The sequence below is a fragment of the Crassostrea angulata genome, chromosome 6, assembly GCF_025612915.1.
Source record: "Crassostrea angulata isolate pt1a10 chromosome 6, ASM2561291v2, whole genome shotgun sequence".
Classification (NCBI taxonomy): domain Eukaryota; kingdom Metazoa; phylum Mollusca; class Bivalvia; order Ostreida; family Ostreidae; genus Magallana; species Magallana angulata.
The window spans coordinates 36,050,068-36,074,997 of NC_069116.1; the positions used below are offsets into that span (position 1 = coordinate 36,050,068).

The following is a 24,930-nucleotide window of genomic DNA, read 5'->3' on the forward strand; positions in this document are numbered from 1 at the left end:
TTACAATGATACTTCCTATCATTTGTATCAAATGATACTGTACAGTTAAGCACTTGAAATTAATTCAATGATTGATAATCCTGGTACAGTTTGTCTATTTTGTATTTTTAACAAGTACCATGCATGCATGGTTACAGGTTTTATTTTCTTTGAATATTATTCTGTTCCTTTTCTTGGATTAATAAATTATTGTAAATATATAACAAAGGTCATTTTAATGTTCAATGGTCCACCTCAATTCAAATTATCCTACCCTGTTAGTATAAAGCTTGACTATATACAAGGAGGCATCGGGTCATTCTATATCAGGTCATTACACCGTAACATTAATAAAACCCATACAAAACAGTAAATATTTACTAAATCCTTAATTTAAATTTTGATATAACCAAATATGAACCAATTAACACATTTTATGTGAAACATTCGTAAAAATTAGACATAAATTCTAAAAAAAAATATTTGTTCATCAGGACAGTACACGAAATAGATGTCATTACACAGTGTGGAATCAATAAATGTCTCATAAAACCCTTTTTGATAAATATATTGATAAACTAATGAGTTTTTAGTGTAAAATAATATCACAAATGAATATATTACAAAAGAAAATGTCGACGAGAAAACATAAAATTATTTAATTTTGCAAAATATATCTTATCAGATCAATCAGGACATTCCACACTTTAGGTCATTACACAGTCCCATTCTACGTAAGAGTTATCTATCTTTACCAATATTGAACATTTTTGCTAAATTGATATAAAGTCATTTTTTTATTTCTATGATCATTAGTTTAGTTATGTTAAATAAACTATCAAAGAACATATTAATTTTATCAATCAGGTAAACGGCAGGCGTGTGGTTTTCTCTCGGCAGGCGTCTTTTCCCGACAGGCGTCGGCAGGCTTTTTAGTATCACCCCAGTCAAACTATGACTGTCATGAACTATGAGTACTGGACTTTTATACAGGAATATGCACGCATTGAGTACGCAGTTATTTCGTGCATCGTGTTATTACTGTTATTGTACAGTTTTGTTCTTTTCGTAAGAAATTTACAAATTTCTTCCAAAGTTCCAATATCAGTGCAAAAGGTGTTAATCATCACAGCACATCCTGATGATGAGTGTATGTTTTTTTCTCCAACCATCCAATCATTATTGAATTCGGGGCACTTTGTTCACCTTTTATGTCTTTCTAATGGTAAGTCATTTATAAACTGCCATTTTTAAACTGCATTGTATCTTTAAAAGTCGATTGGAATTGGCCATTGGGTACCAGGAATAATTGAATTCTGATAATAGTCGTTTGGCCTTTATTCTGTTATACTCTGTCCCAAGATATTTTGGATTCACGTTTGGCATAATTGTTTGATATTTATAAATACCTCAGGATTCAAACGATGTTCATTCAAAAGTATGAAAAATTTCCAAGATTTCTCAGTCAAAACGCCCCTGTTAACTTATCAGGTTTCAATACAATGCTAAAAAATGTGATGTCTACGGAGATTTTGCATTGCAGCAAGCCCGGATGATAATGTTGAAATATTGCGCGATGTATTCCGAGTGTAATTCGAATGGAGAAAAGATGTAAACATTCCCCATTGTAAATCTCCGTAAGGAATCTGTTTTCGTTCCTGTGAATTTTTCCGAGTGAAAGATGATAATGTGTCAATGATATTATCTTGGAAAATATCCCTTTCAACTATTTCAATTGCACTTCTTTCACAGGTAAGTGTATTTTTATTAAAAATCGTCCAAATGTGCAGCATAAATATCTTGGGATAGACTATAGTAGTTTTGGTGTCTTTTTAAAGGAGGATGATCATTGCCATTTTAAGATTATGATATGTAAATGCAGAGCCCAATTTTTTTGTTTAAGTAGAGACAGTACAGTAATTAATTAAAAGGACAATGTACGGTTTTACACATTTCTTGTCCCAAAATTTAAAGTTCTACAATGAGCTCTAAATATAAGGTTAAAGATAGATGAACTCATATTGAAAGTAAGTGTGGAAAAGATTATCACCATGATGACGTCTCAATGTAGAAATGATGTCATGAAGATTGTCCTATTTGGCAGGTCCAGTACATTCTCTTGAATATACAGCTTGAATAATTTAGCTATTTTGTCATACAGTTTTCTTAAATTCATAATTTTTTCAGCATATATAAAAAAAATTGCACTCTAGTGCAGTGATAGTTTTCAACTTTAAACTGTTCTGTAAACAATGCAGGTAAAGCCTATTCATCAAATTGCGTCTTCCTAAAAGACTTTGCACTTAAAGTTCTAAAAGTTTAGGGGCAATTGATTCATGACCACACAGTTATACTTCTTGTATGAAATACAAAGGAGGCCAGTTATGGTAAACAAGATAATTGATTGGTAACTAGACTTTGACCCGTGTGTGCATGGGTTGTCATTGCATATGATATCTGACGTTTACGGAATAGATACATCAACACACCGTATTGTTGACATTTACATATTAACCAAGCTATAAGCCTGCAATAATGCTTTTAATTTCATTACACTCTGCTTAAATTAGAATAATCCAACTGTGTCTCGCCACCGTTAAAATGCCTACCATATACCCGTAATGTAGCGGCACATCTTTTAACCCCAAGGAACCCCAAGGAAACCCCAAGAAACCCCAAGGAACCCCAATTATAGAATTTAATAACTATTAATACCCTAGGGGGTCTCATTAGAGTTCAAGGGTCACCCCTCGGTACCGCAAGGATACCCCAAGGAACCCCCAAGATGCCGAAATAATACAGATTTATAACTCTTGATACACTATAGAACCCAAAGGAACCTCAAGGATACCCTAAAAATAAAAAATTTAAACTCTTGGTACCCCTGGGGACTCATTAGTATCCAAGACCCACCTCTAAGAACCCCAGGGAATCCCATGGATATCCAAGGAACTCCAAGGATACCCTAATAATACAGATTTATAACTTCTGATACACCATAGAACCCAAAGGATACCATAATGATACAAAATTAAAACTCTTGATACCCCTGGGGACTCATTGACTTTCCAGACACACCTGTAAGAACCACAGGAATATCCCAAGGAACTCCAAGAATACCCCAATAATACAGAATCATAATTCTTGATACACCATAGAACCCCAAAGATATCTCAAGGAACCCCAAAATTACCCCAAGGATACCCTAATAATACCAGTAATTTAAATTTTATAATTTTTGATATCCCAAGGAACCCCAAGGATACCCTAACAACACAATTTTATATCTCTTGATACACCTTGGGGTCTTTTTGATATCCCAAACACCACAAGGTATCCCACGGAACCCCATGGATACCCCATGGAACTTAAAGGATACCCTTTTAATACAGATTCATAAAAGTTGATACCCCATACATGCGCGGATCCAGAAAATTTTTCCAGGGGGGGTCTGAAGGATAATTGTGTTTGCCAGGGGGGGTCCGAGGCATATTTTCGCGATAATTTTACTATGTAAATTTAATAAATTTTCATTTTCCAGGGGGGGTCGGGACCCCCCGACCCCCCCTCTAGATCCGCGCATGCCATAGAACCCAATGGAACCCCAAGGGGACTCATTGGTATCCCAGACTTACCTCTAAAAAGCCTAGGGAACCCCACGGAAATCCCAAGAAACTCTAAAAGATACCCTAATAAAACAGACTTATAAATCTTAATACACCATAGAAAAGGATACCCTAATATTACAAATTTAAAACACTTGATAGGTCATCACTAGGTATCCGAAGGAACCTTATGGAACTCCAATGATACATCCATACATTTATGACCTTTGATACACCAGGGCACTTAGTGTATACATTAATACTCTGTGTAATTTGGTTCAATTGGAGACCATAATACATCATATGCTTTATATGCATTGTTTTTCAATGCCTATTTGTGACGACTTTATTTCCCAAATGACCTAAGATAAACTCATCTATGGTGACTTATTTTTGCGATCAACCTTAATCTACAACTGTGTTGTTCTTACACCTATAGGGCAAGAACTGATTCTTAGCAAGAAATATTTGTGAGGACGAGGTTCCCGGGACCTCTTGAAAAATTCTTTCCCGCAAGTAAAAGTTAATTGCTTTCCAGTATTTGATAAACACACATAAAAAAAATGACATTCTCAAAAAAATGTCAACCCAAAGAACCTTAAATATACTCTAATGTACTCGAACAACACTCCAATTGTTTGTATTTACATATACCTAGTATTACCTAAATTGATAAACTAAAACAAGATGCATTGATTATTTGAATGACTCCTTTTAGGAAAAAGGAACAAATAGCTCTCGGTCTTTATACACAAGTTATTTACTGATGATATCTGTTTAAGCTTAAATAATAAGCTTAAAATGGTTGATATAAATCAATGTGGTTTTTTTTTAATCCTTATTTTTAGTTTAGTATGTAAAGTTCTACTATGTAGGGGGGGGGGGGGGGTATATTTTTTTCGCACAGTAAACAGCACTCCTTGCACACGCTTTTCACCGCTGCAACCCAAGTTCGATCCCCGTGATCAACAGTGGTTGTATGTGATAGGGTATAGCGGTCGCCCGCTTGGACACGTGGGTTCTCTCCGGGTACTCCGGCTTCTTCCCACACCAATGACCCCCTGGTGTTAACATTGGTGCCAACGAGAGATATTAATATAAGTTGTAAAGCTTGCTTATTAATCGTTGTAAAGTAAAAAAAAGTTCAGTTTTTCAAACAGCATTTCTTGAAACATATTTTCCAAGTTTTTGCATCCTCGTTTCCTTTGATTTTATGCACATCATAAGTTTAATGTACCTCAAATACAACCAGGCTGGTATATACTTTTTATTATTCTTTCTCCTTGTAATTTTATTCAAATTTTTTATTGTCGTATAAAAATAACCCTTTTTTTAAGGATTTTAAGTAAGAGAGAGGAAGAGAGAGAGGGGGGAGAGAGAGAGAGTATTAATAAAATTGTTTGATATCGTCAATTATCAATCAATGGCCTACATGTCTATGACTAAACAAGTTAATGAGAGTAATATAATAGTTCAGATTTTATCTTTGTGAAAAAGGGCTAAAACTATTCATTGTGTTTTAATTTGAGTTTTGATAAACAATTTGCTGTAGGGATTCTCCAGATGTACATTTTTATTAAACATAATTAATCAATACAAATTCAGCAACAATTAATAAGGATTGTCTTGGGTCCAAACTGTGTACTGCTTTTACAGTAAAACCATTGGGGTGGTTATTAGATTGTATCATTTGGGTACCTTGGGGTTCCTAACTTCCTACAGGTATCCTTGGGGTACCAATAGTTGACCCATAGACTCCAATAAGTATCCTTGGGTATCAATAGTTATCAATTTTTATCATTGTGGTATCCTTGGGGTTCCTTGAGGTGACCCTTGATATCAATGAGACTCCTGGGATATCACTTGTTACTAATTTCTATTATTGGGGTTCTTATGAGTATCCTTGGGGTTCCTAGGGGTATCCTTGGGATACTTGGAGGTGACCCTTGGATTCCAGTGAGATCCCTTCGGTATTAATAGTTATTAATTTCTATCATTGGGGGTACCTTGGGGTGAGCCTTGGATTTGAATGAGACCCCTGGATTTTCAGTGGTTAATAATTTCTATCATTGGGGTTCATTGGGGTATCCTAGGGTTTCCTTGGGGTGTCCTTGGGGTACTAAGAGGTGACCAGTGAACTCCAATGAGACCCCTTGGGTATTAATAGGTATTAATTTCTATCATTGGGGTTCCTTGGTGTTTCCTTGGGGTTCCTTGGGGTTAAAAGATGCACCATTAATGTAGCAAACAATTGCAGAATCGCTCTGAAACAATTTAGAGAAAATTAATGAAGCTGCATTGAAAATAATAGTTAACTTATTCATAACAAACCATTTTGAGGCTGTTAATATCTTTCATCTAAAAATTTGATTCATATTAATGAAAAATTCAACACTTTTCACCAACGTTTTTCCCTCGCTTCGAATTTACACACCATGTTGACATTCGAACTCTCGAGATTTTTCATATTAGAGTTATCTCCCATATTTCCTTTAATGAACAGAATATATGACAAAATTTCAGTGAAAATTTACATGCATTTGAGTTTATCCATGCAAATGTGACATTGTGGAAACATAAACTAAAGAGCCTCCCATGATGTAACGTGAATGTAATGAGCATGCGCAAGATTGTAAAATCCAAAAAATCCAGATGATTTTTCGATTTTTAATTAGCGAAGCCTGATTGAGAAAAAAAAAACAAATTGGTAATCTTCAAGTACCAATAATGTTTAAAATATATATAAAACAAAAGACAGTACTCTTTCGAATTCTTGGTATTAAAGACCAAAATTTTGAGTCTATGATTTTAATATAGTAGTATAGATAATTCAGTACAATGAGAAAAAATCATCCTTATCCACGCTTCAATGCATGCAGTGTGGTGGACAGTAACCCAAACAATGGAAATGTATTTTTTGGTTAATAATGTTTAAAGCTTCAATGTTCAAACTATCTTTAAATAGGGTTACTTTTTTAATGGTCAATGGTACAAACATGAGTAGATAGTTAATTGCGATTTTTTGTCTATTTCTTAAAATAAACATTTGACTAGAAAACTGCATACAAATAGCTTTATCAAGCTATTCTGAATAGCTTAATAAAGCTATATAGCTTATTCAAGCTTTATAGCTAAACAAGAGGCCAATTGGCCTTAACGGTCACCTGAGTAGCATATATCCCATACACAAACTTGTCATGGACTCTCATATATGCATCTAATTAATTAGGTTTCATACTGGAGTAGAAAAATTATAAATTTGTAATGACGACCACATTTCAAAAAGAACTGTGAAACCTATAATTTTGGTGAAAAACTAAAAGATCTGGTCTACAAAATCATGAATTCAGTTTTCCTTTCAGGTGTGTGGGAGTAAAGAAGATAATTTTTTAACATTTTATGCATTAACATCTATTCATCCATTTTGGCCCTGCCCTAGAGTCAAAACCCATACCTAACGGGACATGAAAATTAAAACTTCAGTAGAGGACTTCCTGGTAAACATAATTATTAGTCAGTTTTTTTTTTATACAGATGTGTGAGAATAGAGAAGAAGATTATTAAAAATTATATACATTAACACTATATTGCCATATTGCCCCCCGCCTCATGTCCTGAACCCCTGACCCAGGGGCCATGAATTTCACAATTTAGGTATAGGAGATTGTGGATATCATAACCATGTATTCAGTTTTTTGCCCACATGTGTGGGAGTAGAGAAGAAGATTTTTTAAGATTTAAAACATTTTTACTATATGGCCATATTGGCCCCACCCTGAACACCTAACAAAGGGGTCATGAATTTCACAATTTTGGTAGAGGGCCTCATGGACATCATAACCATGCATTTAGTTTTTATCAAATATATATGGGAGTAGAGAAGAAGATTTTCTAAGATTCAATACATTTTTACTATTTGGCCATATTGGCCCCACCCTAGAGCCTGAACCCCTGACCGAGGGGTCATGAATTTCATAATTAGGTAGAGGGCTTCATGGACATCAAAACCATGCATTTAGTTTTTAACAAATATATATGGGAGTAGAGAAGAAGATTTTCAAAGATTTAATGCATTTTTACTATTTTGCCATATTGGCCCCACCCTAGAGCCTGAACCCCTGAAAAGAAGATTTTTGAAAATTTGGCTTTTTTTGCATATTTGGCCCTGCCCGTGGCACCCCAGGGGTGGTAGAGCCATAAATTTCCCAATTTAGATTCTTCTTACCATAGAGATGCTTCACACCAAAAATGGTAACGATTGGCCAGGTAGTTTTCAAGAAGAAGTTAAAAATGTAAAATTGTTAACGCACGACGCACAACGCACGACGACGGACGAAGACCAATTGCAATAGGTCACCTGAGTGACTCAGGTGACCTAATAAAGAGAGAGCTAAATAAAGAGATTGTACTGGACCTGTTTGGATAATTTAATGTTTTCAGAGCAAATTATGGGTGTTTCCCACTTTTTTGACTGAGAAACATCGAGTGCATGCATGCTCAAGTACCATTTTAAACTATGATGTGTACAATTAAGGTCTTTGTTATTGCTTTGTTTCTTTTTCACTATTAATTATACCCACACTTTCTAAAGAAAGTTCGGGTATATTGTTGTTACCTTGTTCCGTCCGTCCGTCCGTCTGTCACGTTTTACTTTCTCAAACTGCTCTTAAACCTTATAAACCAGCAAACTGAACTCTTGGAGTTTGATTTGGGGTGTCATGTTGTTTTGTAAAAAGGTTTCAAAAATTCTCTGGTAGTCTTGTGGGGTCAAATAATTGGTAAAAAAATGACGTTTTTTCACAAAAAACCTTCTTCCTCGAACTCCTCTTACATTTTACAGTAGACAAATCATCTCTTGGAATATTTATTAGGGTATCCTATAGGTGCGCAATAAGGTTTTGAAAATTTCAATTTTGTCCTGGGGGGTCATTTAATGGCTGAAAAAATGATGTTTATTTTTTTTTTTTTTTTTTACAAAAAAACTGGTTTCAAAAACGTCATATTTTTTTTGCAGTAGCCAAATGATCTTGTAGAATATGATTGGGGGTGTCATATTGAAGTGTGATCAGGTTCCAGAATTTTTTTTTTATTCAGGGGATCAGTGGGCAACAAAAAATGACGTTTTTTGGCAAAAAAAGTATGGTTCCCAGAAGTCCTCTTACAACTTTTGAAGTAGCTACGTCATCTCTTGGGATATAATTGGGGCTGTCCTATAGATGTGCAATAACATTTAAAAAATTTAAATTTCATCCAGGGAGTCAAAAATTAGCAGAAAATTGACATTTATCACTCCTAAAAAAAACCTAGATCCCAGATCTCCATTTATGATTTAATGTTTAGACACATGATATCCTGGGATATGATAGGGGCTTTCCTATGGATATGCAATAAGGTTTTAAGAATTTATATTTCATCTAGGGAGCCAAATAAGAGCAGAAAATTGATGTTTATCACACCTAAAAAAACCTTTTATATTTGAAACTAGGCCAATTTTCATGGTTTGTGGGTTGAGTTCTTTCATCCAGGGAGTCAAATAGTAGCAGAAAATTGACATTTATCACTCTAAAAAAACCCACAGATCATAGAACTCCTCTTATGATTTAATGGATAGACACATCATATCTTAGGATATGATAGGGACTGTTCTATAGATGTGCAGTAAGGTTTTAAAATTTAACTTTCATCCAGGGAGTCAAATTGTAGCAAAATTGACATTTATCACTCAAAGAAAATCCATATAGTACAGGCAACGCGGATCCCGTATTGGCCCGCGTTACCGTCACAGTATCTTTATCGTTCCCGCAATACACCATCGCGGTTTATGATCGCGGTATGGATTGTTACCGTGATGACACCGCGACGGTGTGATTTACCGTTATTCCTGCTGCTGCTTGTTGTTGTTACTTTACCTGTACTGTACATTACAGGCAATGCGGGTTGCGTAAATCCACGTCAAATATGCGACTTCAGATTAAAGCATAACAGCTGCATTGTAAATAAATTGTGGTCCATATTATTATAAAATTAATAAATTATATTTATGAAATAGAATTTCATAAAATCGGAAACTACATTCGAATTACAACATAACATGATTATTACGCTGTTAAGTTTTGTGATGTGTAAATAAGAACACATATCTTTGTATTTGACGTGCTTATTTCGGTTATCATTTCTATTAGTTAATAATCCTGTTTTATAACAATCTTAAAATTAAATATTTTCATTAGATGAACTCGTATCAATGCAGAACAATTTCATCTTCTCATTTTATAAGTTGACACGCATAGCGCCGTAAACTGTCAATACATGTCTAGGTTTTAAATTGAGAAATGAACAAATGTCGGGAATCAACTAACAAATCTATTTTTCCATTCAATAATAAAATTATCATTCATATAATTAAGTTGGTGCTGCGTTAAAGCACATGGAATCTAACGTGTTATCAGTATGCGTTTCCTGTGTATACATATAAAGTTTAAGTCACGATCATTTTCTGTGTATACATGTAGTGATTAACAAACTCAGGGTAGATAACGACATGCCCTTGAGGGTTTTCACACCTATTCAAGACAAAAGAAAAATTCTATATCGCGTATGGCTTCGTCTAATCGCAAAACACCTTACAGGAGAGAGAAAAAGAGAGAGGGAGAGAGAGAGAGAGAGAGAGAGAGAGGCGTTTAGGCGTAATTTAAAGTACACTGATGTGAAATATACTAATATCCAATACTAAATATTCATTAAATTAGTATTCATAAAAGAATATGGTACACTGTGATTGAATCCATCATGCAATTTCAGATTTGAGTCCACGTGCTGCACCTGTCAATCAAATCAGCCCGCTAGATCTACCACGTGTTTCCTCCATGATAAAGTTTCGTTCTATTAGTTTTATTTTTACACAGATTATCTACCTGCCTCATTCCTGTGTATTCTGTGCGTTCAAGCGTAGAGTGATTTCCTGTCAGTGCGACGGTTTCACACCTTTGTGTAAAACAATTGGGACTAAAGTCAAATAAAGTTTACTTCGACAGTCATAAAGCGGTGGAGGGGGTAAGGTGGGGGGAGGGGGTAAGGTTACGATAACAGGAAACGGGTTTACATATTTGTAGTAGCTTTCAATAAAATTACATGTACATGCACACATAAAATGATATCAATACATTTACTGAAATGTTTAAATGTTTTTTTTATCGGCATGAAATATCAACAGCAAAACTTTCAAAACATGTTCTTACTTTCTTTGAAATGTGTAAGAACATAAGAACGGTTTAACAACATTTCCTTCTAAAAAAACATTATCTAGTTATTCTGTTAAAAGAGAGAGAGAGAGAGAGAAAGAGAGAGAGAGAGGGGGGCCTCGGTCGCCATCCTGTTACGGCGGGTAGCTGGTACACCATCACGACACCAGGACATGGGATACCCACAATATCTTTCGATTACTTAGTTTTATGCAACTCTGGGTATCTCTAAGGCTCTTTACTCTCTACTTGTTATAATTCAGTTCAGAGAGATACACGTTAATTTGATTTTTCGCATTACAATGAGGCGTATTCGAAGGTGGCAAAGAAGTTGATGAGAAAGGAGAGGCTGGTAGACACTCGGTCATACATGTACCTAAAGTAACGTAACACAAATTCACTAAAACATGAATTCACAAAAAATGTTCTTTACATGTAGAAGACCTTGTAAGAAATGAACGGAATGTGCTAAAAATACCGGGTTGGTAATTTTATAGGAAGCCCTAATTTTTAATCACTTGCTCATCATTAGTTGACACGCATGGACTTCAACAACAAACAATACAAATGTAGGCGGACCAATTAATTGTTAGAGAAACACTATCACACTGCGTACATATTTATAATTTTATTGGCAATTAAAATCATTTCATGATAATTTTTAATTTAACGACCTTTTTAAAATATGAAAATGGATTCGAAAATATTTTATTTGCAATTGCTGCACCAGTATTAAATTACCGGTAAATACTTTTACAATTTATTTAATAGCTATGAAATAAAAAAAAATAGTAAAAAAGACTCGAAGTATTTCGATTATAATCTCTGTCAAAATCTGGTTAAATATCGTCATTAAATATATAGAATCATGCAATTTATTTGTCATTCGGGGAGATAACTCCCGCTTGTATACAATACTTTTCCATCGATAAATTTACGGTGGCGGGGACAGGTAGATGATGAGTTTACCGTGATTGGAATGCGGTATACCTGTCTTACCTGGCCGATCACCTCCATGTGTTTATACCGTGACGGGGTGCGGGAAACACGGGATCCGCTTTGCCTGTACTGAAGATCCCAGAACTCATATCTTGGGATATGATAGGGACTATTTTATAGATGTGCATTACAGTTAATTATCCCCAATTAGTCTACATAATTGTTCTGAGTTGTCCTTAAGCTTTTTGAGTTATTATAATGAGTACTGTGCCCCACTTTCATTAATTATCTTTTAGAATATAAATACAGTTAGAAGTTTATTCAATTCAGTCAGACTCTTTTGGCCACTACCTCATGTTGCTTATGTCTTCATACGATGTGTTCCCGTTTTGCACACATTTGATGATTGGGTATAGAACAATAGGTGTGATTTGTGTTGTGATAGCAATTATAGTCTGCTTTCAGTCAAAGATTTTACCTGGATTTTTACCTGTGTTTTATGAGCACCTAAACGATAAAACAAGAAGAAAATAGATATTTTGTTGTGTTTTAGGTCTAATAACTACGGTAACAGCTATCACCATTTTTTCATTTGATAAAATAAAGATAATGATATATTAGTCTTAAATTTACGCTCACTGATAAGAAAAATAATGAGTAAATGATTTGACTTTTACATTTTTGTCCATTCACCTTTAATATAAAACTATAAATGAATTGAGGAAAAACTGATAATTAAGCCAATTGGAAGCTGCTTCAATGGATAATTATATGATGATGGGAAAAACTAATATTACAATCATATGGGGTATTCCATGTCTCTTTTTACAACTAAGTTGCAAAATATCTAAAACGCATGTTTATAATTGGCTGTTTGGTATCAATAGAAAGGAAGCAGATCTTTAATATCACAAAATATTTCTCTCTTTGAAGTAGCGACCTTGACTAGTTAATTTTTATGATCGACATCGCCGCTTTTATTGCGAGTCACTTTCTGGTTTTTCAAATAAGTAGCTAAATACATGAAGGACAAGAAAATCACAAGCACAACAAAAGAAAAATAATAATTTTAATATTGATTCGATATACTCAAACTGAAGAAAATGCATGATTCGATATACTCAAACTGAAGAAAATGCATGAATTTATTAAGTTCTACAGTTGTTAGGTTTGTGAAAATATCTTTACAGTCTTTGAAGCATATAAATATGCCGATTTATCATTGCATCGTCATACAGTTTGTCTATTTTCTTCGATTATTCAAGCCACAGCATAAATGAAAAATATTTAGCAGCATTTTCCCTAGTCACATATCCTCCATTTATAGCTAGCGAAGCGAGTGCTAAGAACCAGTGTGCGCGGGAAAAAGAACGAGCTAAACCTACAGTTCATCAAACAAAATTTTTTGTCTACGTCCCAGAATGTTCTCTAATGTTTTCACCCGTGGTGCTATGCTAAAAATGGCCGACTTTTAACTCGTAATTTATGGTGTCTTAAGGTTTGAGTATCGCATATGCTTCGGCGAGACTCAAGAGATTTGTTACATGTATGCTTCCATACCTTTGTATATTGAGTCGAGATAGGTAAACAAAGACGAACAAATCATGGTGTCTTAACAAATGGATGACGTCACTGTGCTCTCGGGCTATATTTCCTGCGATAAATTTAGAGGCGGATCAAACATCTGTAATGCGTGTACTAGCTATTTCAGTATAGACTGCGATACCTGCCTCATTGACATATGATTTGTTTTTAATTTTTTTTTATATAGAGATTATATAAATGAATACTAGCAAGAGCCATACTTTACTCCATTTTTAAGCTAATTGTGCATGCATGTACAGTAGGCAGCTAAGTATATGAGTAGGGAGGAAATAAACAATAGGACATTTTGAACTAAATAAAAAGGAATAAAGAGAAAAAAATAAACAGTTAAAACATTTATGCAGATATTGCATATAGTCAAACCATTTAATTTAAAGGTGGGAAATTACACACCTACAAACAGGGACCGGGCACTCACTCTCTCTCTCTCTCTGGAGAGGGGTAAGGGGTTGCGCTGTATGTATCATAACCATTGAAATTACCGGTAGTACCTTCGGCATACTTATTGTAGAGCAATACTCTCTCAAAAATTCTCTGACGTTCGTTGATACTTAAACAACACTAGGTTGACAATGATGCAAGGTGTGTGTAATTCTTGCTGCGCTCGCCAGAACAGTAGCACCGTAAAACATATTGTAAGCAAAAGTAATAATTAAATATTAACATATGATATTTTCTCTTCAAACTTGTATGTAGTATGTACATGTACTTTCTAAAGGAAGTAAGTTAAACAAAACCACTTCATATACAACATTATACAATAATCTGTTTTGTTTAAAGGAAGTGCATATTCGACTTAGAGGTCAATTTAAGCCTATTGACTATAGGCTGACCCCCTGTCTCTTGGGTTGGGCCTATACAAGTTAGTTCCCCTTATTCTATAGTGCCCTTCCCCCTCGGTGACAGATGGTTAAGGGTGGGGATCTCAACCATTTTCGATATTTATTTGTGCACTTCCTATTCGTGGGGGGGGGGTCACGACCTCCCCTGGGGCCCATGACTTACATACCGTTTGATGCACCTTGACACAAGATATATATGGCTTAGTCTTATTTTAAATCACATCAAAGAATTGTCAAATAAATGACTTGGAACCCCCCCCCCCCCCCCCCCCCCCCCCCCCCCCCCCCGGAAAATTTTCTGGATCCAAGCATGTCTTCCTCCTCAAACTATAGATAAAATGAAACTTAAAAAACTTGCATTTATGTATGCTTAACATGAAAATAAGCTTACATTTACACTTTTCTTCATTGTCGAATGATCTATTAAAATCAAAATATAATTTGGGTCTAAAAAGTTTTAAATACTGGTAAAAAATGTTATTCTTAAAAAAAAAATAATCACATTACATCTTGCATAATTGACAAATGATCTATTGAGACATGATCAGAAGTCATATTTCTACTTTGGGATCAATAGCTAATATTCATTGACAAGTTAAAATTAATAACAATAAATGATTCAAATTATAAATGTTTATACTCCACATCCACACCCCCATGCAGTGTATCATCATTTCCTATTTCATAAGGGGGGGGGGGTTAAAGACAACACCTGGCATGTACTTTACACCATTTGATTCAACATAATTACTTACTAAAAAGATATTTTGTATTTTCCTGTTTCATAGGGTCAGAACAACCCCATAGGGTCATGGCCTACATTGTATTTGATGCATTATAATACATTAAGAAAGAAAGACCCCTAGCTTTCTTCCTATAATAACTCATATAAAAATGATAAGTCTCTACACTTACTTATACATGTAATACACAAATTTAATACAAGATTGTTACAGGGTCAATATGGGGTCAACTCAACAGTATAAGTCTGACAAACGAAAAAATAAGTTTTGCAATTAAAATGACAGAAACTTTACAAATGTGATAGGATAGGTAACGATGATAAGCTTATTTAAATATTAAAAGATGATGATACAGTATGCTAGGAAAGGGAGATCACTTATTTAGAAAGTGAAAGTAATACTTATGTACATACCGGTGTCTCGTAATATTGTGCTACTATACATGTATAATGCTTACCTATATTGGTCAACATCATAATGATAATCCAATTAGAGCACAATATGAATCCCTTTAGTTGATCATCACAAAAGAAATCTTTATGCATGTTAACTAATCCTTTTCTGCATATGGAAAACACATACATGTATATATATACACCGTGTGAAACCCATCTAATCGAAGAGCTGGTTAAAATTAGTACCCGCTATTGAGACCTGTAGACCTGTGTTGTGTACGAACTTCAAACAAACATCAGTTATTTATAACATGCATGTATTTTTATGACTTACGGTAATCTTCATTAGGTAAATAAAAGCTTTAAGGTGGTGCAGGACACCTGCATATTGTGATGTATACTTCTTATTGAAATAAACAATAAAGTATAAATATAATGTTTTCCCCCAAAATAATGTTACCTAACATTGAAGTGCAATGGGTTATAGCAATTACATGTCTGTAAGGGCAATGGAGTCCGAGGTGTATTTTTGGTAATTTTGCTATTGTTAAATTAAATGAATTTTCATGGGGGGGGGGGTCTGGACCCCTCACTCCCACCCCTTCTCTAAATTCGTGCACACGATTATGCACATGTAGGCACACAGAAGCAAATCTAAAGCCGACAACGGCCGCGGAGAGGGGGCATAATTTAATTTTGTTTGTGATAATTATATAGACCATTATACTGTCTATGACATGAAATGTTGAGATTCTTGATTAACTTAAAATTCAAGTGCAAACAGTTCAACCCCAAATTGCACATTGTTCATGTGTATTATCATTTGGGAAGCGATCTCATCCTTCAGTTATGAAAATTAATATAATTTTTAAATGTATTACTTGAATTTGCATGTGGCCTTCATTTTTGATTAAACTGGTACAAAACAGTGTTATTTAGGGACAAACAATAGGTGCGGGTATTACTGTCTAATGACAGCATCTAGTTATTATTGTTATTTTTTTTCTGTCACGTTTTCTCAAAAATGCTTCAGCTGATTTTCATGAAACTTTCAGATCTTATTCATGACAAAATTGGTAAGAAAATTACATGTCATTTTTTTGGTCGTCACTTCTGGTATCGAGATATATTAAAGATTTCAAATTTTTTGCTTGTTTACAGTTTTTCTTAAAAAGTATTTAAAATAGAACTTTAAAATTTTCAGGGATGATAGAGTTGTTAGCCACAGTGCCCTTTGCATATCCGAACGTCTGCCGTCACTTCTGGTCATCACCGGAAGGAAAAGAAAAACCTTAATTTTTCAACTTTTTTGTATTGAAAATTTTTTATGTTACCGTTTGAGAGATGCTTTGATAACTTCAGATTAAAAAAAAAAAATCGATCCATGCATTCTTGAGATTAAAAGCCCCAAAGTCCTGAAGGGAGAGTCCATGTAGCTCAGTCGTTAGAGTGGTGGACTTGTGCCCAGGCGACCTGGGTTCAGTCACCGAGAACCAACTGTATTTTTTTAGCTCACCTGAGCTGAAAGCTCAAGTGAGCTATTCTGATCACATTTTGTCCGTCGTCCATCTGTCCGTCCATCTGTCCATCTGTAAACTTTTCACATTTTGAACTTCTTCTTTAAAACCACTTAATCAAATTCAACCAAATTTGGCTCAAAGCATTCTTATGGAAAGATGAATATAAATTGCAGAAATGAAAGAAATATTTTCATTGAAAGCGGAGAAAACCTCAAAACTGTAAAAAAAAAAAAAGGGGGGGGGGCATTTTTAAAAATCTTCTTCTCAAGAACAACTGAGGCAAATTCAACCTAATTTACCATGAATAATCCTTATGGGAAGGAAAATATAAATTGCAAAAATTATGGGCTAATTCTGTTTCAAATCTGAGTTATTACGAAAATAAGAAGAAAGAAAAGGCGTGTTTCAAGCAATTTATAGCATCCATGAGTCTCGGTAAAATGGGTAGGCATGACCGGGCCAGGGCAAAACAAAAGATTGACAGTTATTGATCTGCCAATCTCATTATAATTTCAAGACATTTACTGACCACTATATTTGTATTCGCTGTAAATATTGCTGCAAAATAATGCGTAATTGGAATTGACGATTGCCGATCTGCCCCGGCTTTTATTTTGCCCCAGCCCGGGTTTGCTTACCCATTTTACCGAGACTCGTTTTCCATAATTCTAAAACGAGGTTCAAAGCAGCCATGACACTATATGATAAACGGGTCGATCTGACAATGATGAATTTGTTTTTTTGCAACAGTTCGTGTACGAAGGGAATCTTTGAAACATGCAAAATACATTGGTGCCGATTTTGTGAAGTAAATTGAGGCTAAATATTTCCATGCGTTAACAGTTTTCACATATGACGGTGGTGTTAGCTTGTTGTGATTTTTTGTTCGTATTCATTTATGCTTTGCGATAACCTGGGAACTGTCGCTTGTATTTCCTGATTTTTACGTATCAAATCAAACAGAGACTTTGGTAAATCAAACAGTTTACTGTTTACCTGCGCAAATTAAGCAACATCTGATGTATTAAGAAAGAACTAAAATGCAATTCATTCAGGCTATCGGTAATTCGGTATCATATTTTGCGTAATGGTAGAATAATGCAATATGTTTTGTTGAGATGCTCGGCATTTTCTCAAGAATATTCAGTTTAAATAGAGTTTAATATCGCTGACGGAAATATGTAGGTATATACATGTATATGATTCATTTTGAAAAATAAATTGTGTTCTTTATTTGTTATAGTGCATGTTTCTTGTGTTTAATTGTTTACAATTTCTATTTACTTACCATATTTGAGTGTTAAGCTTCGAATTGTAAGCAAGATACAGAGATTTGCTCACAATTCTATGTTTGTACACAGATCTGAGGCCATTCATTTTTTTCCATTTTAAATGCCGAATAGGAAATACCAAGTTAAAAATCTGAAGCTGAATGTAATAAACTCATGTGAACAAAATATGACTCAAACCTAGCAAAATTTTGAGCTCATCTTGCTTATAATTCTACGATTGACGCTGAAATTTTGGTTGATCATTAGAAATTCTATATGAATTAGAGTATGTTAAATACTTGTACACAAAAAAATTAAAGAATGATATGCTGTATATAACTACTTTCTGGAGCCCCCTCTTTATACAATGAATAATGTGAAATGTGAGTACCGGTAAATAAAAACGACATCGTTAAAACAGTTTCCATAGTTCTGACACATTTCTGTTGCGGGGTTAAAAGAATTATCGCTATTCCTAAGAAAATATTACAGCGGAAAATTATCCTGGTTTGTAGCCATTTGTTATTTTTGAATAAAAATGAAAATAATGGGTGGGCCATAGTATATTAGAGTGATGTGCCTGTCAATATGGTAACATTGATTTTTATAGCTCTTTAACATGTCACGTGACAATATTTTTCATTCCAGTGTATTCATCAATCAAGTGTGAGTAAAGTTATAAAAGTCATGAGTGTACGCGAGGTAAACAATAGTCATGTAATTATAATGGAGAAGACAAATTAAATTGTTGAATAGTTTTAATTTGAGAAATTGAGCGCATTGAGGTGCAATTTTCTTCTTCACATATATACATGTAGGATTTTTTTGATAAAATACTAAAATAATTATATTTAAAAAAAAATACAATAACTAGTATGTAGTTGAGGAAAAAAATGTACCGTATTTTTCGGGAATTAGGTCGATCCTTTTTTTTCCTGACACGTGGACCTCGCCCTATTCATCTCTTCGCCCAATTTATGTTTTTTTTTTGGTTGGAAAATTTGATATGAAAGGACTATATATGATAAGGGCCTAAAATGGCCCCCTAAAATGAATATCATCATTTTACTATCATTCTTTGTTTTCTTAGTACAGATATGCATGTGATGTGTTTACATAATATTCATTTTGGTTCAAGTGCCCACAATTTAGAAATATGAAATTGTAAAGACAACCTTTTCCCGCCATTTTTGCATTTTTAGCGTAAAACAGCTTGTTTTCAAGCAGTTTTTCCTTCCGAAAACATAGAGCGCATTCTTGAACAAATAAAATATTTTAATCAGAGATGTATCTAGCCAAGACTAATAAGTGACCAAAAAATTTTCCTTGTTCAAGCATGCGCTCTATATTTCCTATTCGTAAATAGATAAGAAAAATGTCAATTTTTGGCTGATTTTGATTGAATTATAGAAATGGCGTCACTTCTGACGTCATTATAAAATATACTGCCAGTGAAAGCAAATAAATCAAATTAATAGATGTAAAATATATTTTATATCAACTATTCTAAAAAATTAGCTAACATTTTTTTGTACCCGAAACACTTAAAAAATGGCGAATTATGGGGGCCAAATTTAACTCTTATCATATATAGTTCTTTGCAAAAATTTATGCAACCCTGCAATAAAATCATGAGTGTTTACTATAATACTGCTTGAATTTCTGTGTAAAAATCGTATGGATTTTAATCAATATACTGTAGTAATTTATCATTTAAACAAAATTAAATGTAAATAGATTTATTTCTTCTTACATTTCTTACTTAGATCACTGACTGAATCATCTTTTAATCATTATTATATATGCTGTCATGCATTTTGATCGTGTGCTTACGATAAACAGGAAATCGATTTCGCACGGTAAAAGTAAAATGAGAACCGTACAAAGGGTAATTACGGGGGAAAAATATCGTCGGGTAGAAATAAAAAAAAAATTGTTTTCATAATAGAATACATGAACAAGTTTTTTTCTGTATATTCAACATAAAACTTTCCATGAAATTTTCGCCAGGTGTTTCTGAAATCAGTCCGGGTAGCTCTTACTTTGTTTATACACAGTTGAACTCTCGGCACGTGCTTCTCAATGCCTCAGGCTTCAATAAGATCAGAGGTTGACTCGTGTGTATATACACAGTAAAAAGTCACACAGAGACACAGGGTGGCATATGCTACCGTAGTCATGCCTCCAGGCTAGGTTACTATCCCTCGGTTAACACCAGTTTGTACACATGGCAGGGAAGTAATAAAAAACGATCTTAAATTAAAACCGGCCGTACTGAATTAATTGGTTTGAAAATTTTGATGCAATTTCAGACATTTTCTTACGATGTTTTCAAGAAATACATTTTATTTTCTCTTTTGTTTAAAACTGTGAAATAAGATTAAAGGCTACTATATGATAACGTAATTGGTTTAAACCATTTATTCATTAGAACTAGCGGTAATTTTTCGACCAATTCTTCGAAGTCGACCTATTTATACTTTTTTTTATTTTTTGGCTAAAAACGGCCTTCTCCGCCCAATAAACCGTATCGACCTAATTTTCGAAAAATATGGTACCTATATGCTCTCATATATTTTGATCGCTTTATTAAGTGGGGGAGGGGGAGGGGGAGGGGGGGGGGGGAACGAAAATACAGGGAATTAGAAGTTATATAATAGTGTACCCCTACCAAATATTTAGTTCTATATCTTGCGTAGGATTTTCTTATTCTGTGTAAAAACAGTATTTTATGAAGGTACAATGTCAAAGATTACGTGTATGCCAAAATAAGTGTAAAATTTGAATACTTTACAATATTTATTTTTTTGTTTTTCTACCGAGGGCCATATGGCACAATATCTTTTGAACGCCCATTGTTACTCAGGTGAGCGATGTGGCCCCATGGGCCTCTTGTCTTTCTTAATTGATTTTATCTTTAAAATAATGGATTTTAATGTTTTTTGTTTTAATTTTGTCATAAAACAAAATAATAGCGGCTTTTTTAGTACAAATATAGAGTGCTTTTCAAAATACCGTTAATTTCTTGATTTGTTGACAGTCTTGATTCTGTCAGCAGCTATCTTTACTCAGAGGCTTGTCGCATTGCCGGCATTGAAGTCATGCCACCGAAGCACCCCTGTGCAATACGACAGCATTAGAGCTCGCCGGGTCGCTTTGCCAGCATCAAAGAAATGCCGTCATCTGAATGACACATTACATTTAGCGACTGCGGGTAGGAAATAATCGTTTTCCGAACAAAATGTCCATGTGTCAATTATTCTATATGACTTTAAACAGAGGGTTGTTTAATGTTTATCCACATACGTGGATACAGGCATGCATGTATACATACAGATTATTTACATGTTTGAATTATCAATGTACATTTACTTCCTCATATCTCTCTCTCTCTCTCTCTCTCTCTCTCTCTCTCAGTCAAGTCATGAGCAGTGAATATCTGAACTCAGCCTCTACGATGACATGTGGTGATAACAAACAGTTTTTAAACTCAAAAGTCCCATGGAAAAAACACAAAACACAATCAGAGAAAACTCGGATCTAAACAATTCGTTGAAACTTTTCTGCAGTTTTAGCCTTGCTTATTTGTAGTACTCTAATCTAGATTGGATTCAGGGGTCAACCCAGAAAGATGTCGATACTAAATATAAAATGTATTCCAATAAGCGAAAAATTCTCTCTCTCTCTCTCTCTCTCTCTCTCCTGACATACTATTGTATAAAGTCATTCCAAGCATAAGAATAATTTTGAATATTAGTATAGATAAGGAAAATAGTTGTTTTTGGACCCACTGTGAACTATTTTAACTATTTGTACTGCAGTTGCACTGTTGAAACCTGATGCGGTGGCATACCTTTGGTGCCGGCAAAGTGACCGGCAGTTTGAGTCTAGCAAGCAGCTGACGTAAACATTGAGTTATCCGAGTATCGCAATGCGTCATAATACGGATTTTACAATATAGGTTAGACTTTTACATAGCGTTTTAGATCATATCCGGTATTGGTTTGCTCTATGTTAGAAAGTGTTAAGAAATGGTAGGAAAGAACAACTATCCCTATATTATTTTTATGGTGCATTAAAATGGAAGACCTCTCGTTGCGAGCAACATGTTCGCGGTAGGGTCTAGTTATTTATATATTTACATCTACCAAGTATGATTCCCTCTACTATTACGGAAACTTATAGTTAATTCATAGCTCTATAGAAACAGCCAGACTGAAATTTATACACCCACTTTATCGATTGGTCGAATTCTACTGTGGCTGAAATTGACAGGACTGAAATGGACACGCCCTGTTTATCGATTGGTCGTAACCTACAGCGACCTAAGAAAAATCACAGACTGCACAAAATAATGATGATGATGTCAGACTAAAAACCTCACAGGAGATGATTTGGCTGTTTCTTAAGTGAATTTTGCTTACTTTCTATAACAAATTTTTTAATTAGTTAAAAGAAAGATGTAAGTATTAATAACAGAATGCATTTTATTGTTTAAATGAACAAAAACATTTCGGTGGGGCCACAATGGGGGGGTCAACTTTTTACATAGGAATATATAGAGTAAATCTTTAAAAATCTTCTTCTCAAGAACCATTTGGGCAGGAAAACTGAAACTTGTTTGGAAGCATCGTCAGGTAGTGAGTTTTCAAGTTAAGGTGGAATAACACATCATCATAATATGGCTGACCTCTGATCGAAACGACATTGCGTAGTATTAAAAGGATTTTGTAGACACAAAGATGTACCTTACTACATAGACGAGTGGATAAAGTGTCGGGCTTGTGATTCGTACGTCATGCATTCGAATCCTGCAGGGGCTTTTGTTTAAACTTACTGAATAGAATATTTTAGATATTCATTTTATATCCCAAAACTGCAAATTTTTTCCTTATTTGACAAATGTACAGTTTATTTATCATTATATCTTTCATAATCAAATAACTTTATGTTAATTTGAGTGACTTTTCCAGGTGTGTTATTCCACCTTAATTCAAATCATGATTCCTGGGGGGGGGGGGGGGGGGGGGTAGGATGGGGTAAGAAGGGGGGGGGGTGACATTTTTTTTTCCTAGGTATATATAGAAAAATATCTTTTAATCTTTTTCTAAAAAAGAAAACCATTTGCCTAGAAAAGCTGTAACTTTAGTGAAAGCAACTTCAGATAGTGTAGATTCAAATTTGTTCAAATCACAATCTTTAGGAGAAGTGTGGGGCCACATTGGGGATTCAGTTGTACAAAGGAAAACATTTTAATTATTCACAAAAACTGAAATGTTGTTATATATGCTTTTACTTATATGCAGGCATTTTTATATATTGCTGATTCTTTAAAATTGTTTAAACTTTGGCCCCTAGACAATTATTGATCCTCACAAAGGGTTCAGAGTTTGATGTATGTTTATATCCTGTGTAGAAACAATTGTTAAGGATCTTTTTGAGAACTGCAATGCTGAATGTGATATGACTATAAAATCATCCTGTTGGAAAAGGGACTTGATTATAAATATAAGAATATCCAGGGGGAAACAGTTTTTTTGTATAGGATCTACATGTATTATACCGTATTGTCCAGATATTTTGTATTATGACTCCATTATAATTTTCTGCGTAATGAAACTCAACTAAATGCATTTATGAGACTCCTCCACATTTTGTGTGTGGGCTATGGTACTCAGGTGACCGTTAAGGCCTATTGGCCTCTTGTTTAGGTCACCAGGGTGATTTTTATTGCAATTGTTCTTCGTCTGTTGTCTGTTAACAATTTCACATTTTTAACTTCTTCTTGAAAACTGTGAGGCACATTATCACCATTTTGGTCTGAAGCATCTCTAAGATAAGTATAAAATGTGGGGCTTTATGATGGGGCCAAATAAGCAAAAAAGGGCCAAATTTTCAAACACTTGTTTAGGCAGCCATTAAATTTTTTTGAATTTTTTATATACTGAGCCGGACTTTTTTTCCCCGACTTTTTTTTTTCCATAATTTTTTTCAAAATTTATTTTCAAAACAAAATAAAATGCATCGGGGCGGGCCATTTTCAGAGGGGCAGGTGGGGATGAGAATCTGAAAATTAATTTTATGTGGCCTAAGGGCTATGGTACAGGGGTGACTGTCAAGGATTGTAGGCCTCCTATATACATGCATGTACTGTGGAATCATTTGAATTCATGGGAGCAAATTTTCATGGATTGTGGGTTTTTCGCATATTCAAGGGGATGAAATTTTGTGGATGCATTGATTTTCAGCTTCAGTAAAAATACTAACTCTCTCTCAAAATTTGTTTTCATTGAGGATGTAAATTTGAGGGGGAGGGCTAATCACGAATACCACGAAAATTGAGCCACCACAAATTCTGATGATTCCTCAGTATACAATGTTATAGTTTATAGCTTAAAAGCAAAATCATATCTGACAATAGAAGGTAGATCTTATGGGTAATTTGTTTACCACCCAGCTTCCTTAAGGTCTTCAGTTAATCAAGATTCCTTTTTATATTACATGTAATGTTTTTTTTTTCAGGGAATTTCTATGGCTTGGGGAAAACCAGATCACTTGAGCTATTTAACAGCTGCGAAGCATTAGGAATTCCACTAAGAAATGTATATTTATTTAACCACAGGTATGATATTTGTTTGTTTTACACAATATTGATACCATAAAGTCTTATGTATAGTACGCATTAGCCAAAATTTAATCAAGAGATGGGAGCTCATATGCAAGCCCCCTGTAATCAAAGGCAGTGACTCAGTTTATTATTTTTCTTCTTTTGGTGAATCATTTACATAAT

At 34.4% G+C, this 24,930-nt stretch overlaps 1 protein-coding gene across 1 annotated transcript in view; it reads left to right on the forward strand.

Annotated features, from left to right (window-relative positions):
- The first annotated feature begins 933 nt into the window (after nt 1-933).
- The window catches only part of LOC128187479 (N-acetylglucosaminyl-phosphatidylinositol de-N-acetylase-like), a 105,992-nt gene continuing 81,995 nt past the window's right edge, over nt 934-24,930 (forward strand). The window contains exons 1-2 of the mRNA XM_052857912.1: nt 934-1,204; nt 24,663-24,762. Coding sequence (XP_052713872.1) covers nt 934-1,204; nt 24,663-24,762 — 371 coding nt within the window. The remainder of the gene's footprint in view (nt 1,205-24,662; nt 24,763-24,930) is intronic.